Source organism: Myxocyprinus asiaticus, chromosome 21 (assembly GCF_019703515.2).
Source record: "Myxocyprinus asiaticus isolate MX2 ecotype Aquarium Trade chromosome 21, UBuf_Myxa_2, whole genome shotgun sequence".
NCBI lineage: Eukaryota > Metazoa > Chordata > Actinopteri > Cypriniformes > Catostomidae > Myxocyprinus > Myxocyprinus asiaticus.
In genome coordinates this window covers 3414503-3430863 of record NC_059364.1, presented here as the reverse complement: position 1 = coordinate 3430863, position 16361 = coordinate 3414503, and the positions used below count along the sequence as shown (strand labels likewise).

Sequence of the window (16361 nt, the reverse complement as noted above, 5' to 3'; positions counted from 1 at the left end):
TAATACCATGCTTTTTGGACATGGACCATGGTAATACAATTTTTTGGACATGGACCATGGTTATATTATGTTGTTGTTTTATTGGATATGTACCATGGTAATACAATGTATTTTGGATATAAACCATGGTAATACCATGTTTTTTGGACATGGACCATGGTAATACTATTGTTTGGACACTGACCATGGTAGTACCATTTTTTTGGACATGGACCATAGTAATACCATGTTTTTTGGATATAAACCATGGTAATACCATTTTTTTGGACATGGACCATGGTAATTCTATGTTTTTTGGATATGGACCATGGTCATATGTTTTTTCTTTTTTGGATATGTACCATGGTAATAAAAACATTTCTGATATGGACCAAGGTATTCTTTGATATGCCATGTAAATACCATTGCTCATGAATATGTTAATAATTCAGTACCATTTTATATGGAGTACTATGGTATTAACATCTGATACCATCAACATACCATGGTATCACCACAGTGCTTTTAGGTAAGAATAGAGTACTTTGTTATTTGAGTAAATGGGACAATCTGACAGCTAATATAATTTACTTATATTACTTATTTACGTATATTATTATATACTTATACCACCCATCTTCCATTTGTTAGACAAGCAGGTAGTCCCGCCCAAAACACACCATCGATTGAGGCAGAAGTTGACATGTCAGACCACTCAAACAAACAGAGCAATGTTTTTTTTACTGTACAAATGGCAACTATAGTTGTCTTATAAGGGGAAGATTTTCACATAAAAAAATAAATAAACAAATTACATACTACTGTTAATTTGAAATGGGATATTTTTTGTGGCTTTACCTTAGTGAACTCAGAGTGCTGTAGGTCAGCATCAGGACACCAGCGCCCCCCAAGAGCAGTCAACATGGCACAGTCCGCTTCTGCTTTAGTGAATGTCAGGGCACTTAAACTCGATCCTGGTGAAGAGGGGAGATCATCTGTCTCTGAGAGGCTGGGCGTGGGCGTGTGCCGCTCGAGACCTTTCAGGAGGAGGTGGCAAGCCTCCAAATCTGCTTCCAAAATATGTTCCAAAGCTGGACTTCCACAACTACACAGAGACAGGAAAATGAACTGAGACAGCAATACATAATACAATCGATTTAAAAAGTATTTGAACACTTCAGTCAAACTTCTAAAGGTGCGAATGTCATTGCATTAGAACAAAATGTCAAAGCAAGACCTTTTCTTAAACCAAACTCACTTTTCTGAGCCATTTTTGCTCAAAGATTTTAAATCAACCGTTGTTGCAGTAATTTTTAGTGGAAGTATGAGGTCAGTTCCCCTCAAGTTCACAGGTGTCCTGGAGTAACCACAGGTGGAGTTTAGCAAATTCACTATGGATATGTTCCACTAACGTTTAACAAACACAAAGTGTTTTGAACAGTACAAGTATATATGTGTATATCAATTGATTTACACCATCTCTAAAATAAATTCCATTTGGTTTAATATTTTGTTATCTAATGCAATGACATTTAGACATTTTGCAGTGCGTCTTAAGTGTCCAAATACTTTGGAAGGCCACTTTATCAACAAATCCTAAGAAAACAGAGGAGGCAATACCTTGAGTTGCCGTCAAGCCTGGTATATCTAACCACATTCACTTAAACTAACGGAGTCTTAAAAAAGTAATTGCGTTTTAGTAAAATATGATACTGAACTTTTTTGCAGGAAATGGTACAACTACTTTAACTCATTAAACTAGACATCAGTGCCTTTGCATCAATGGGCCTTTTCATGCGTTTTAAATTCAAACCCAAAAGAGCATAAAAAAGTACATTTTTATAACTTTAATTATAAATGTTGCATAGACTCCAGGAAGGGGAAGTGCAAGCCAAAAACAGAATGCTATCCTTGCATTCCTTTAATATTAGATGTTTAAATGACATCATGACTCCCTCCGTCCAAATCAAAAGCACAAAATAAAGCAGTTTTAACAAGTTAGACAATTGAGCACTGTTCCAGCTTTTCTGTCTAATGATAAAATTGTAACATGCTTCTAGACCAGGTTACAATTAACATGACCTGTCCTGATCAGTCCTGGTTACTATATAGAGACACTCCTATCTCTCAAATACAGCTCTAGTCCTACAGGTAAATCAGTCTAAATACTTTCTGAGGGGTAAATCCTCACATTCTTTGAGAGTGCACAGAGAGGATGATAATTACAGTCTTCACACCTGCTGTCTCTAGAGACGGACGGCATCCTGATGGACAACTCTTCAGAAACCCTGTCAGGCTTCATGCAGCGTACATAAAAAGCTCCACAGATTAATTTAGATGTTAGTATATGGTTCAGTGCTTGAAGAACTGAGAACGCAAAATGAACATAGATAAGGCTTGAGGAACACGTATTGGGCGAATCTAAGAAAACCTGTCAAGAACATGACCAGCTCATATTTCACCCCAAAATCAAAAAGAAAGAAATAAGAGGTTATATTTTAGCTACTTAAAAGAAAATGAAGCTTATTCTTGGGACCATTATGATTTGTGTTATGATATTTTCATGACATTTAAGCATACTTACCAAACATTTTCATTACTGCAATGTGGAAAAAAACAGTTATATATTAAAGTACTGTAATTATTATTCATGATGGTAGTATGGAAGTATTTTTTTGTACTGCCTTTATGCTGATTTCATTCAAATATATTGTCAACTATATACTAGTACACTATAATAAAGTAAAAATGATCTGCATTAAATTATAAAAATCATGAATAAGAGGAATTACACATTTTTTATTAAAACAATCAACTCAAAAGTAAAATTTCTGGGCACATAAAGTATATTTAGGAGGAAAATGTGCTTAGTTGTCATGAAAATAATGTCAAAACGATTATTTTTTATTTATTTTTTTCATTTTCTGTGTAAAATATACAAAGAAAAATAAAAGTAAGCCAATTTTTGGGACCATTACGATTTGTGTTTTGACATTTTCATGACAATTGAGCACATTTCCTACTAAATTATCATCACTGTATGTGGAAAAAAATAATATATTAAAGTACTGTAATTATACATTATGGTAATATGGAAGTGTTTGTTGCATTGCCTTTAATTTATGCTGAATTTATTTTGTTTTTAAAAAGGCTATTTGCATAGTGTAAATAGCAACAAAAAGCATCTTCTTTGTAGATGCTATTTGCACTCCTAATTAAATACTAACATACAGTATCACTGCAGTATGTTTATTGTGTTTATTCAGAGTCCCACAGACATCCTACACCAACTCCTAACCCTAAACCTAACCCTAACCCTCCCTTACAAAAATTAACCATAGTTTTACTACAGTAACCATAGTATCACCATGGTATTTTGTAATAAGATTATAGTAAACTACTAAATTACACATGGTTACTATATTAACACAATTTAACTGTAGTAACACTATGATTAACTGCATTAAAACTACGGCCAGAAAGCATGGTTACAACAATATTACTATAGTAAAAGCATGGTTCATTTTACCCACATCAAACCTTTCTCTCAACTCCTCAACTTTCTCTCGTCCAAATAAAAAAAAATAAAAATAAAAAAATCAACCTTTTATATTCATTTTTATGTTTATTATAAGTAGTATTAAAGGAAATATTAACAGTGAGACAGGATGGGAAAAGTGGGTCAAAGGCAGGAATCGAACCCGGGACTTCTACTTGATAAAAGCTCATCCACACCGTTTTTACACTCTATGCTATTGCAGCAACACTTAGGGGTGCAGTTCGACTTTAATTTCTATGTCTCCACCAGACAATTGGAGTGCAATAGCCCGGCTGTTTGGTAGGTGCCATTTACACCTAGTGCAAATAGTCACTTCGAAAAAAAACAATTCTGGCACATCACGTGAATTTGGGAGGAAAATGTGCTCGATTGTCATTAAAATAATGCCACAATGCAAAAAATTGTAATGGCCTTAAAAATAAGCTTCATTATCTTTTATGCAAAATATAATTTATATATTTTTTCTTTAGATTTTGGAATGAAATATGACCAGAAAATGTTTTCGTGAGAATCGGGAAATTAGCCTTTTGCACATACAATTTCCCTGTCGAAATTGACCTTAAAGTTATCCTCATCTTCAGGTCTCCTTATCTAATGCTTAAATAAAGTGCACACTTATTAGATATCAAGGGAAAATATTTGGAACAACTACTGACTGTGAGCATTACAAGTGATTGAAGGAACCACAAAAAGATAATCTTTTCGCTAATTGTGTTATTCTGTTATCAAACTGGCACAGTATTTTGATCGACAGGTTTCTCCCGCAGGAAAAACCACCAGTGGCACTTTGAATTTGCAACCTGCACGCACAGAGAGAAGATGACAATAAGCCTGATCATACGCAAACAGAGATGAATCCCCAAAATATAATCTCTGGGCTGAATTGTCCTCCCTGCCCAGTAGGTGGCGATATGCACAAAGAATGCTAACCACCAAAAAACAAAAGAAGAAGCATGTGGAAGTGAAAATGGAGATTTATAGTAAAAAAGGACTTAAATATTGATCTGTTTCTCACTCACACCTATCATATCACAACTGGAGTCGTATGGATTACTTTTACGCTGCCTTTATATGCTTTTTTGAGCTTCAAAGTTGCAGTTACCATCCACGTGCATTGTATGAGCCTACAGAGCTGAAATATTCTTCTAAAAATCTTCATTCATGTTCAGCAGAAAAAAGAAAGTCATACAAATCTGGAATGGCATGAGGGTGAGTAAATGATGATAGAATTTATATTTTTGGATGAACTATCCCTTTAAGTTTGGACATCAGTGAGCGCATTTTCATGCACAATCTTACACCAATTATGCTTGCTAAGTCGACAACGTGTGTTGCCATGTAACGGCTTTCCTTTATCGGGGTATGGTACTAAAAGGGCTAAGCAAAAACCAATTGGCACACGTAGATTTTTGTCTGTTTACAATTTGATGTCAAAAGCAGAGGATAATCTCAGGATCTCAAGTCTCATGTAAACGCATTCTTTTTGCATTGTCAGATTTTTATAATAAGCTGATTTTAGGTAGTTATCAGCATACTGGTGTGCATGTAAACGCATTTGTCTCGAAGCCGACTGACGTCAAACCTAGTGTGACACATCTTAACAAACCACATTTGATCGCACGAAAATGTATGGCTTCAAAAGACTGGAAATACAGAACAAAGGTCATATAGACTACTTTTATGGTACTCAGACATTCTGGAAAGAAAAATAAAAGGGTTTGTAATGAAATGAGGGAGAATAAAGGATGACAAAATGTTCATTTGTGGCTAAAATATTCCTTTAATATCTCCATTTGTGCCATTCCTAGAAAATGCCCAGCCCCTGACATAAAAAAAAAGAAAATCCATTTATTTTACCAAGGGTAACAAAGAACTCATCGTAGGGTTGAGTATGACTGGCGGCTAATGTCTGCCTGCTTTTAGAGTCATCATGGGCATGTTACCATGGTGAGTAACTAGGAGAACAATCACAATGGGAAAAATAAAAGCCCAGGAGAGCGAGTGTTCCAGAGATCCCGTGCCGTTCCCCCTCCTCTTCAAATCCTACAGTAATCACCTTGGCAACAGACAGTGCTTCTGGCATCCATGCATGTGCGATTCCAAAGGAGTGAACGCTAAACCATATGCCAGTTTTCCCTCCAGATGGTCGTCCATACAGTTTTATTGAAATGTAATGAATGCTACATTTCTCCGTTTGAGCACAGCAACTAATAACACATTCAATTATACCAATTTGTGTTGCATTTAGGTTCGAGAGATGATAAATATAACGCCGGCGCTCTGCAGTCGGATTTTGCGAGCGTGTCAGAGCGAAAGCCAGTTGCTGGGATGTCTGGCACTTGTTTGACCTTTCATCTCGATTACTATGCATGAAATTTACAGCTTCTGGTACCCCCTCATGCTCTAGGACCCAGATTTTATACTAGACATCAAGTGTCATCTCAACACAACACCAAACTGTTTATTGTACAAAAGTAAATACTGTATAAAAGTAATAATTTCAAAATGAAAAATGATCTCAGTTCAGTCTCTCTGGGACTCTAGAAGTCATCAAATGCAGCAAAAATTTGAAAAAAATATTGCTCAAAACAAACACATTCTGCAGTCATCCCCAGTTTATTCAAGCCGCGGCCCACATCTCTGTTTATACATCTAATTTCTTCTTAATTTAGTTGTCACTTTGGACATATGAAGATGAACTCATCGGGAATGGACTGATAAAGTCGGGCATGGACCTGAATGATTTAATACACTGAAACAGCCGGAGAGATGGAACTGAAAAAAGGACAGATAGAGTGAATTGTTTAAATAATAAGGAAAAAAATCACCCGAGGGACGAGTCGGGAGTGCTTGAGTGCGTGTAAAAGAGAGAGAGAAAGAAAGTGAGATGAGAAATATCCATTACCTGTGAAGTCGATCCTCAAGAAACTCAATGTACTTCAAGGTGTTTTCTTTTAAACTGCATTCTGTGGGCGGGAAAAAACGAAGTCAGGAAGTGCTACTTGCATTTCATACATTTTCACATTTGGTCAAGACTACAGTTTCCTCCTGGGTGAATGTCATGACAAATCAAAAGGAGAAAAATCATCTATTTTTTACATCAAGAGATTTTCTCTCTGGCTTTGATTAAATACTGTAGTAAATGAAAGTTGATTCAAGACTTGGTTAATTATTGCATTTCTGACAAGCACACTGACAACCTGTGAAATAAACATCACACCGTGTGGTGTGAACATAAGCCAAAACATTTTTTATTGCGCACATGCAGCTAATGCATCTGAAGGACACTCATGAGCTAATGAACACAGAAAGGTGCTTACATTTGTGCAAAGAATACTGGTAATTATGTGGCATGTGTAAAGAACACAATGCTTCTTTTACATCACTAATACTCTGTATCTCGATAAAAAGTGGCACACCTGCACAGCCGCGTGTTTAAAGGGGTTTTATTGCAGTTGCGTGGGCAGTCGAGTGTTGTGAAATACTGGTGCAATAAGGCAAAAGAGACGACTCTGATTACTGTTTCGCTCTCTATGTTTGAGTTTCAGCATAATGGTACAGAGAGGTCTTTCTAGAAAATAACTTTCCAAAAAACATGTTATTACTACAGTACATGTCCATAAAACATGTTATTATTATGGCACATGACCAGAAAACATGGTATTACTATGGTACATGTAAAAAAAAAAGAAAACATGGTATTACCACAGTACAGGTCCAAGAACATGGTATTACCATAGTATATGTCCAGAAAACATGGTATTACCATGGCACATGACCAGAAAACATGGTATTACCATGGTTCATGCCAAAACAACATGGTATTACCATGGTTCATGCCAAAAAACATGGTATTACCTTGGCACATGACCAGAAAACATGGTATTACCATGTTTTATGCCAAAAAAACATGGTATTACCATGGTTCATGCCAAAAAACATGGTATTACCATGGCACATGACCAGAAAACACGGTATTACCATGGTACATGACCAGAAAACATGGTATTACCATGGTTCATGCCAAAAAAACATGGTATTACCATGGTTCATGCCAAAAAACATGGTATTACCATGGCACATGACCAGAAAACATGGCATTGCCATGGTACATGACCAGAAAACATGGTATTATCATGATTCATGCCAAAAAACATGGTATTATCATGGCACATGACCAGAAAACATGGCATTGCCATGGTACATGACCAGAAAACATGATATTACCATGGTTCATGCTAAAAAACATGGTATTACCATGGCACATGACCAGAAAGCATGGCATTGCCATGGCACATGACCAGAAAACATGGTATTACCATGTTTTATGCCAAAAAAACATGGTATTACCATGGTTCATGCCAAAAAACATGGTATTACCATGGCACATGACCAGAAAACATGGCATTGCCATGGTACATGACCAGAAAACATGGTATTATCATGGTTCATGCCAAAAAACATGGTATTACCATGGCACATGACCAGAAAACATGGCATTGCCATGGTACATGACCAGAAAACATGGTATTACCATGGTTCATGCCAAAAAACATGGTATTACCATGGCACATGACCAGAAAACATGGCATTGCCATGGCACATGACCAGAAAACATGGCATTGCCATGGTTCATGTCCAGAAAACATAATATTACCATGGTATATGATCAGAAAACATGGTATTACCATGGTACATGACCAGAAAACATGGTTTTAACATGGTACATGACCAGAAAACATGGTATTTCATGGTTCATGCCCAAAAAACATGGCATTGCCAAGGTACATGACCAGAAAACATGGTGTTATCTTGGTTCATGTCCAGAAATCTTGGTAGTACCATGGTACATGACCAGAAAACATGGTAGTAAATGAAAGTTGATTCAAGACTTGGTTAATTAATGCATTTCTGACAAGCACACTGACAACCTGTGAAATAAACATCATACCTTGTGGTGTGAACATAAGCCAAAACATTTTTTATTGCGCACATGCAGCTAATGCATCTGAAAGACACTCATGAGCTAATGAACACAGAAAGGTGCTTACATTTGTGCAAAGAATACTGGTAATTATGTGGCATGTGTAAAGAACACAATGCTTCTTTTACATCACTAATACTCTGTATCTCGTTAAAAAGTGGCACACCTGCACAGCTGTGTGTTTAAAGGGGTTTTATTGCAGTTGCATGGGCAGTCATGAGTGTTGTAAATGTGGTAAATGTAAAATAAAAAACATGGTATTACCACAGTACAGGTCCAAGAACATGGTATTACCATAGTATATGTCCAGAAAACATGGTATTACCATGGCACATGACCAGAAAACATGGTATTACCATGTTTTATGCCAAAAAAACATGGTATTACCATGGTTCATGCCAAATAAACATGGTAGTACCATGGCACATGACCAGATAACATGATATTACCATGGCACATGACCAGAAAACATGGTATTACCATGGTTCATGCCAAAAAAACATGGTATTACCATGATACATGACCAGAAAACATGGTATTACCATGGTACATGACCAGAAAACATGGCATTGCCATGGTGCATGACCAGAAAACATGGTATTATCATGGTTCATGTCCAGAAAACATAGTATTACCATGGTATATGATCAGAAAACATGGTATTTTCATGGTTCATGGCCAAAAAACATGGTATTACCATGGCACATGACCAGAAAACATGGTATTACTATGGTACATGACCAGAAAACATAGTATTATCATGGTTCATGTCCAGAAAACATAGTATTACCATGGTATATGATCAGAAAACATGGTATTTTCATGGTTCATGGCCAAAAAACATGGTATTACCGTGGTACATGACCAGAAAACATGGTATTACTATGGCACATGACCAGAAAACATGGTATTACTATGGTACATGACCAGAAAACATGGTATTACCATGGTACATGACCAGAAAACATGGTATTTTCATGGTTCATGCCCAAAAAACATGGCACTGCCAAGGTACATGATCAGAAAACATGGTATTATCTTGGTTCATGTCCAGAAATCTTGGTAGTACCATGGTACATGACCAGAAAACATGGTATTACCATGGTAGGAGAAGCGATCTATCTACAGGAGTCTGCAGTTGCGTGTGTGTTTATTTCATTGTTTTACTTTGTTGAAGAGTGGTATTCATTGTTAGACTTGTGCTGTTTGTTTGTCTTGAACTCGCGTCGCTTAAAGGTGTGTTGGTGTGCGCTATATTGTTTTGACTTGTCCCAGGATATTCACTGCTAGATTTAGAGTTGGTTGTCCAGTGTGTGTAAAACTATCATTGTTTTTAGTGTCTATAAACAGCGCTTCACTTGTTTTATTGCTAAAGTGCAGCATAATTTATTTGCGGTGTACGGAAGTCGTGTTTGTACACGCGCTTGTCACCTCACGCGACCCTTAGTTTCAGTTTCAGTTGACCACGTGACTAGCTTTGTTGTGCTAAGTAGCATTAAGTCATGTCCTGCTTTTTTAACTGATCGGCTTGTTAACATCGTGTATATATTTTACTTGAAAGCTGATGCGGAAGCGGCAGCGGAAGTGGTAGCCCTCGTGTAAAGCCCTCCTCGTGTGAAGACCTACTTGTGTAAAGACCAGCGAGTCTACCTGTGCGAGTCCACCGAGCAAGGACACCGACAAGGCGCCACTCACCATAGCACTTAAGTATCTTTTAATTTTATCTCGTCTTATTTTCCTTCTATTTCCTAACATGTCTACTTCACGAATAACACATGCCTTCAAGCACATCCCTGTTATCTGTTACAGACTGTTTACACGATATCAATGCAAGACCAAACGCAACCCACACAACCTACGGCCACTTTGCACATCAGCACCTGCTCCGTTCTCTTTCTCATTGGGACTCTGGTACTGCCAGTCAGCTGTGAACAAAGCTGACTTCATTCCAGCCTTTGCCACACAGTCCACCCTCAGAATCCTGGCACTGACAGAAACATGGATATGTCCAGAGGATACAGCAACACCTGCTGCTCTCTCCAACAACTTCTCCTTCTCTCACACCCCTCGACACACCGGTAGGGGTGGGGGAAAAGGTTTGCTCATTCATAACAATTGGACTTTTTCACCACACTCTTCACTATGTAACAATACTAGTTTTGATTTCCATGCTATTACTACAGTGCAACCCACAAAAATACATGTTGTTGTCATCTGTTGCCCTCCAGGTCAGCTGACAAACTTTCTTGAGGAGTTGGATGTCCTGCTGTCCTCCTTGCTGGAGGATGGTAGGCCACTTGTGGTTCTTGGTGATTTCAACATACACCAAGACAAGCCCCAGGCCGCTGAACTGAATTCTCTTCTGGCCTCATTTGACTTGGAAAGACTACACACCACAGCAACTCACAGATCGGGCAACCAGCTGGACCTCATTTTTACACGTAATTGTACCAACTCAAATATTCTTGTTACTCCTCTACATGTCTCTGATCACTGCTTTGTTCAATTCAACATGACTCTCCCATCTACATTAAAACAAACTCCACCTTTGGTTCCTTTCGCTGTAACCTCCGTTCTCTTTCACCCTCAAGCATTTCCACTGCTGTCTCTACCTCTCTTCCCACACTAAATGTATTTTCCACGCTTGATGTAAACACTGCCACAGACACACTAAGCTCTACTTTAACAACCTGTCTAGACAACATCTGTCCTATCTCCTCTAGGCCAGCACGTACTACACCACCCAGCCCCTGGCTGTCTGATGTCCTTCGTGAACATCGGACTGACCTCAGGGCAGCTGAGAGGAGATGGCGGAAATCTAAAGATCCAGCAGATCTAGGTAAATATCAGTCTCTGTTTGCAACTTTTTCAGATAACGTTATATCTGCAAAAACCTCCTATTACCAGAACAAGATCAACAGCACCACAGACACTCACAGCTTGTTTAGAACATTCAACACACTTCTCTGACCTCCCCCTCCACCACCTGACACATCAATGACAACAGATGTCTTCACCACATTTTTATTAATAAGGTTACAACCATCAGCAATACATTCTCAGCACCACACCCTGTCAAACACCTGTCTCCTGTATGCAACTCCTTTGTCTCTATGTTCTCTCCTCTGACTGACACTGAGGTCTCTAAACTCCTCCTCTCCAACCACCCCACCACCTGTTCCCTTGACCCCATTCTTTCTCACCTTCTCCAGGCCATCTTTCCGTCCATCCTACCTGCACTCACACACATAATTAACACATCTCTACTTACAGGCACTTTTCTCACTACATTTAAGCAGGCTCAAGTAACCCCGCTGCTGAAGAAACCCACACTTAACCCCACACAAATAGAACACTACAAACCAGTCTCTCTTATCCCATTCATGGCAAAAACACTTGAAAGGGCAGTTTACAATCAAATCTCTCCCAGAACAAGCTGCTGGATGACAATCAGTCAGGCTTCAAAAGTGGACACTCCACCGAGACTGCCCTGCTGTCTTTCACTGAGTCTCTGAGACAGGTGAAAGCTGAATCGAGATCATCCGTTCTGATTCTGCTGGACCTTTCTGCAGCCTTTGACACAGTCAACCATCAGATCATACTCTATACCCTCTCCTTGCTGGGCATCACAGGAACTGTGCTTGACTGGTTTAATTCCTATCTCTCAGGTAAGTCCTTCAAGGTAGCCTGGAGAGGTGAGGTATCCAAGCCACATCAGCTACTTACTGTGGTACCTCAGGGATCAGTGCTTGGGCCACTTCTCTTCTCTATATACACAATATCACTGGGATCCATCATTCAGGCACATGGTTTCTCTTACCACTGCTACGCTGATGACACGCAACTCTACTTGTCTTTCCAGCCCAACGACACCACAGTGACTGATCGAATTTCAGCCTGCCTGGCAGACATCTCGGCCTGGATGAAGGAACACCACCTGCAACTCAACCCAGCCAAGACTCAACTCCTTGTCTTTCCAGCCAACCCTGCTGTTGAACACAACATCACTGTGCAGCTGGGTGCAACTACAGTAACGCCTTCCAAAACGGTCAGAAATCTAGGGGTAACCATCGACAACAGACACAATTTCATAGACCACATCTCAAAGACCGCAAGATCATGTAGATTTACACTCTACAATATCAGGAAGATAAGACCCTTCCTCTCTGAACATGCCACACAACTGCTTGTCCAGTCACTTGTCATAACTAGACTGGACTACTGTAACGATCTCATTGCAGGCCTCCCTGCATGTGCAATTAGACCCCTGCAAATGATCCAGAATGCAGCAGCACGTCTGGTCTTTAATGAACCAAAGAGAGCGCATGTTACACCACTCCTTGTCTCTCTACACTGGCTGCCGGTTGATGCATGTATCAAATTCAAGGCTCTGATGCTGGCATACAAAACAGTCACTGGGTCTGCTCCAGCATACCTAAAATAATTTATGCAGAGCTACGCGCCCACTAGAAGTCTGCGGTCGGCTAAGGAACGTCACCTTGTTGAACCAACACAAAGAGGCACCAAAACACTTTCCCGGAGTTTCAGCTTCATCATACCACGATGGTGGAATGACCTTCCCAACTCCGAAGCTGACTCACTCTCTGTCTTCAAAGAATGACTAAAAACACATCTTTTCCATGAGCACTTAGCCAGTCATTAATAAATAAATAAATAAATAAATAAATAAATAAAACTTTTAATCTGTTTTGAATACTTTTCTGATGCTAGTGAAACTTTGTAGTATGGCACTTTTCATACCACTGTCTCCTTAAGATGATTCGCTTTTGTAAGTCGATTTGGATAAAAGCATCTGCCAAATGAATAAATGTAAATGTAAATGGTACATGACCAAAAAACATGGTATTATCATGGTTCATGTCCAGAAAACATTGTAGTACCATGGTACATGACCAGAAAACATGGTATTACCATGGTACATGACCAGAAAACATGGTTTTTCATGGTTGATGCCCAAAAAACATGGTATTACCATGGTACATGTCCAAAAACATGGTACTACCATGATACATGACCAGAAAACATGGTATTATCTTGGTTCATGTCCAGAAATCAAGGTAGTACCATGGTACATGACCAGAAAACATGGTATTACCATGGTACATGACCAAAAAACATGGCATTGCCATAGTACATGACCAAAAAACATGGTATTATCATGGTTCATGTCCAGAAATATTGTAGTACCATGGTACATGACCAGAAAACATTGTATTACCATGGTACATGACCAGAAAACATGGTACTTTCATGGTTGATGCCCAAAAAAACATGGTATTACCATGGTACATGTCCAAAAACATGGTACTACCATGGTATATGCCCCAAAAAAACATATTATAACAATGGTACGTGTCCAAAAAACATGGCAATACCCTGGTACATGCTAACAAAACATGGTATTACCATGGTATGTGTCCAAAAACATGGTATTACCAGGGTACATGCCCAGAACAAACATCTCAGTCAGCACAGAAACAGTTTGTTGCCTTGGTTACATGGAGCATCTAAACTTGACCTCCTGAGGGCAACCTTACCAACAATACATGACCATAAATGTTAGGATTTACAGATGGTTTAATATTATAATATAAAACCAACATCCCATTGACTTCTATTGTTTTTGTATCAAGATAATTATATTTGCTAAGGATCTATTTGAGGGCAGACGGCATATTTAATTGTATGCAAATGAAAACAAGGCTATGAGGGATAGTAGTTTAGTCCGTTCATTTTGTCATCAGGTTGAAGTGTGCATTTTTTGTTTCTTTGCAATATAAATGATTGAATAAATAAAACTACACACTTTACTTTCAAGGTCATATTTTAACAACCAATGTTTTGAGCTTTCAGTTTATGTTCCACTGGGAATTTACTCTGAAATATGTACTTTCAATATTTTATTGAATTAACAATCAACAGTACAACCCATTGAGCAAACTGCAAAAAATAATAAAAGTACAAACTTTAAAAAACTCCCTAAAAGCCATTCATATCATTCACTTCAATTCAAACTGGTGTCTACTTTGACTAAGATCAATACCCTGACCCTTAAACTACCCCTTGTTTATACTTTAGCATCTTTAGATTTTAATCAAGAAATTATTTAGTCCCCTAATTAAGCCATTTTCATTGTGGGGACTGTTGACAAGTACCCATAATGTAGTTGATTTAAGGTTTCACTATCACTGAGGCAACTTTGGTCCCCAAACATATTGCAAAATCATATAACAGTAAACAGTTTTAGTAAAGATATGACACATTCTGAGAGTTAGAAATGTATGTTCTGCCACTGCAGGAGAGGATGACACACTAAAAAGGACCCATTAGAGTGGATTTTAAAGAGTGAATCTTTGTAAACACTCAGAAAGTACACGCATGCACACACAACCCCATTTCTGAAAGCTTTCAGATAAGGGTGTACAGCAAAGCCATTATCTGTATCTGTATCTGTTGCAATGGCAAAATGTAGCACCAGAGCAGCCTGGCACAGGAACAGTTTTTTTCCTCAGGCCATCCACCCCATGAACAGTTAAAACTGCCCACAAATACTTTCCTTTTTATCAACACATCCATGTGCAATATTCAATCCATCCATTCCTACTTATATCTTATATTTATATTTTTTAACATATCCAACCTTTTCTTCAATACATCACCTGCACATAACTGTATATCTGCATGTAAAATATTCGAACAACATTATTGCTCTATTGCAAGGGTTGGCAACCTTTTTGACATGGAGTGCCATTTTTTATTTTACTGGTCAATGGATGTGCAATTTTGAGTGTGACCATGGTTTAAGGAGGGTGTACTTGTATGCTAGGGTGGAAATTTCAAGGATTAATAGTGGTGTTTTGAAAGCAAAAAGAAACAAATGTAACACGGAACATAGGCTGTCATCAGTGCAGCCTGACCGAAACAAAGCGGGCGTATTTACTTGTGCGATTAACCGAAAGTGAACCGCTGCCAGCTCGTGATGCGCAAATGGCTTGCACGCGCTGCACGAGTCTGTTGCGTACACTGCAGTCTCGTCACATTGTAACTTTTTGTTTAGCCTCCCATTCAGCTCATGAAAACACACTGCGTGATCATGAGGAAGGATTACATCAAGATTTAGATTGAAATGCAGGTGCCGAATTTATATAAATAAAATAGTCTACTCCTCTCTCGCCGTTGCTGGCATGCCAGTGATTACCCCTCCACATGCCAATGCTGGCACACGTGCCATAGGTTGCTGACCCCTGCTCTATTGTATATTTCTCTTTTTATTTCTCTGTTATATCTTATTTTTTATTTTTATGTCACTATATGCATATATGTTTAAATGTTTATGTTTGTATGTACAGTATATATGGTTGTATTCTCTTTGCACTGGAAGCTTCTGTCACCATGACAAATTCCTTGTGTGTGTATGCATACTTGGCAATAAAGCTCATGCTGATTCTGATTTAGGGATGCACCGATGTATTGGCTGCCGATATCTATCGCCAATTATGTAAGGAATAAATGACAACGGACCACTGAATTATTGAAAAATAATGCACACCCCAGGTGGTAATGCGGTCACGATGCACAGCGGAGAAAACTGAGGAACTGAGAGAGATCTGAAAGAGATCGCTTCTGGGATTACCTTTTTTGTTGCAGCTTTAGTCAGAAGTAACATCGCTTCAAAATCGCCAAGATGTAAGTTTAAGCACACTTCTCAGCAGCAGCGAGTGTCGCCATATTTCCGTTGTAAACCTTAACAACTGTTTTCATCCCCACTGAGATGCAGGTGTGCGCTGACATGACGGCTCGGTATTTCGCTCGCGAATA

The 16361-nt window shown here is 38.6% G+C and overlaps 2 protein-coding genes across 2 annotated transcripts in view; both read right to left on the bottom strand.

Annotated features, from left to right (window-relative positions):
* Positions 1–16361, bottom strand: part of LOC127411934 (Kruppel-like factor 18) — a 317765-nt gene that overhangs the window by 179802 nt on the left and 121602 nt on the right. The window lies entirely within an intron of this gene.
* The window catches only part of LOC127411928 (disrupted in schizophrenia 1 protein-like), a 72871-nt gene that overhangs the window by 17809 nt on the left and 38701 nt on the right, over positions 1–16361 (bottom strand). Inside the window, exons 10-11 of the mRNA XM_051647840.1 lie at positions 6444–6504; positions 838–1084 (exon numbers count right to left, since the gene is read on the bottom strand). Coding sequence (XP_051503800.1) covers positions 838–1084; positions 6444–6504 — 308 coding nt within the window. The remainder of the gene's footprint in view (positions 1–837; positions 1085–6443; positions 6505–16361) is intronic.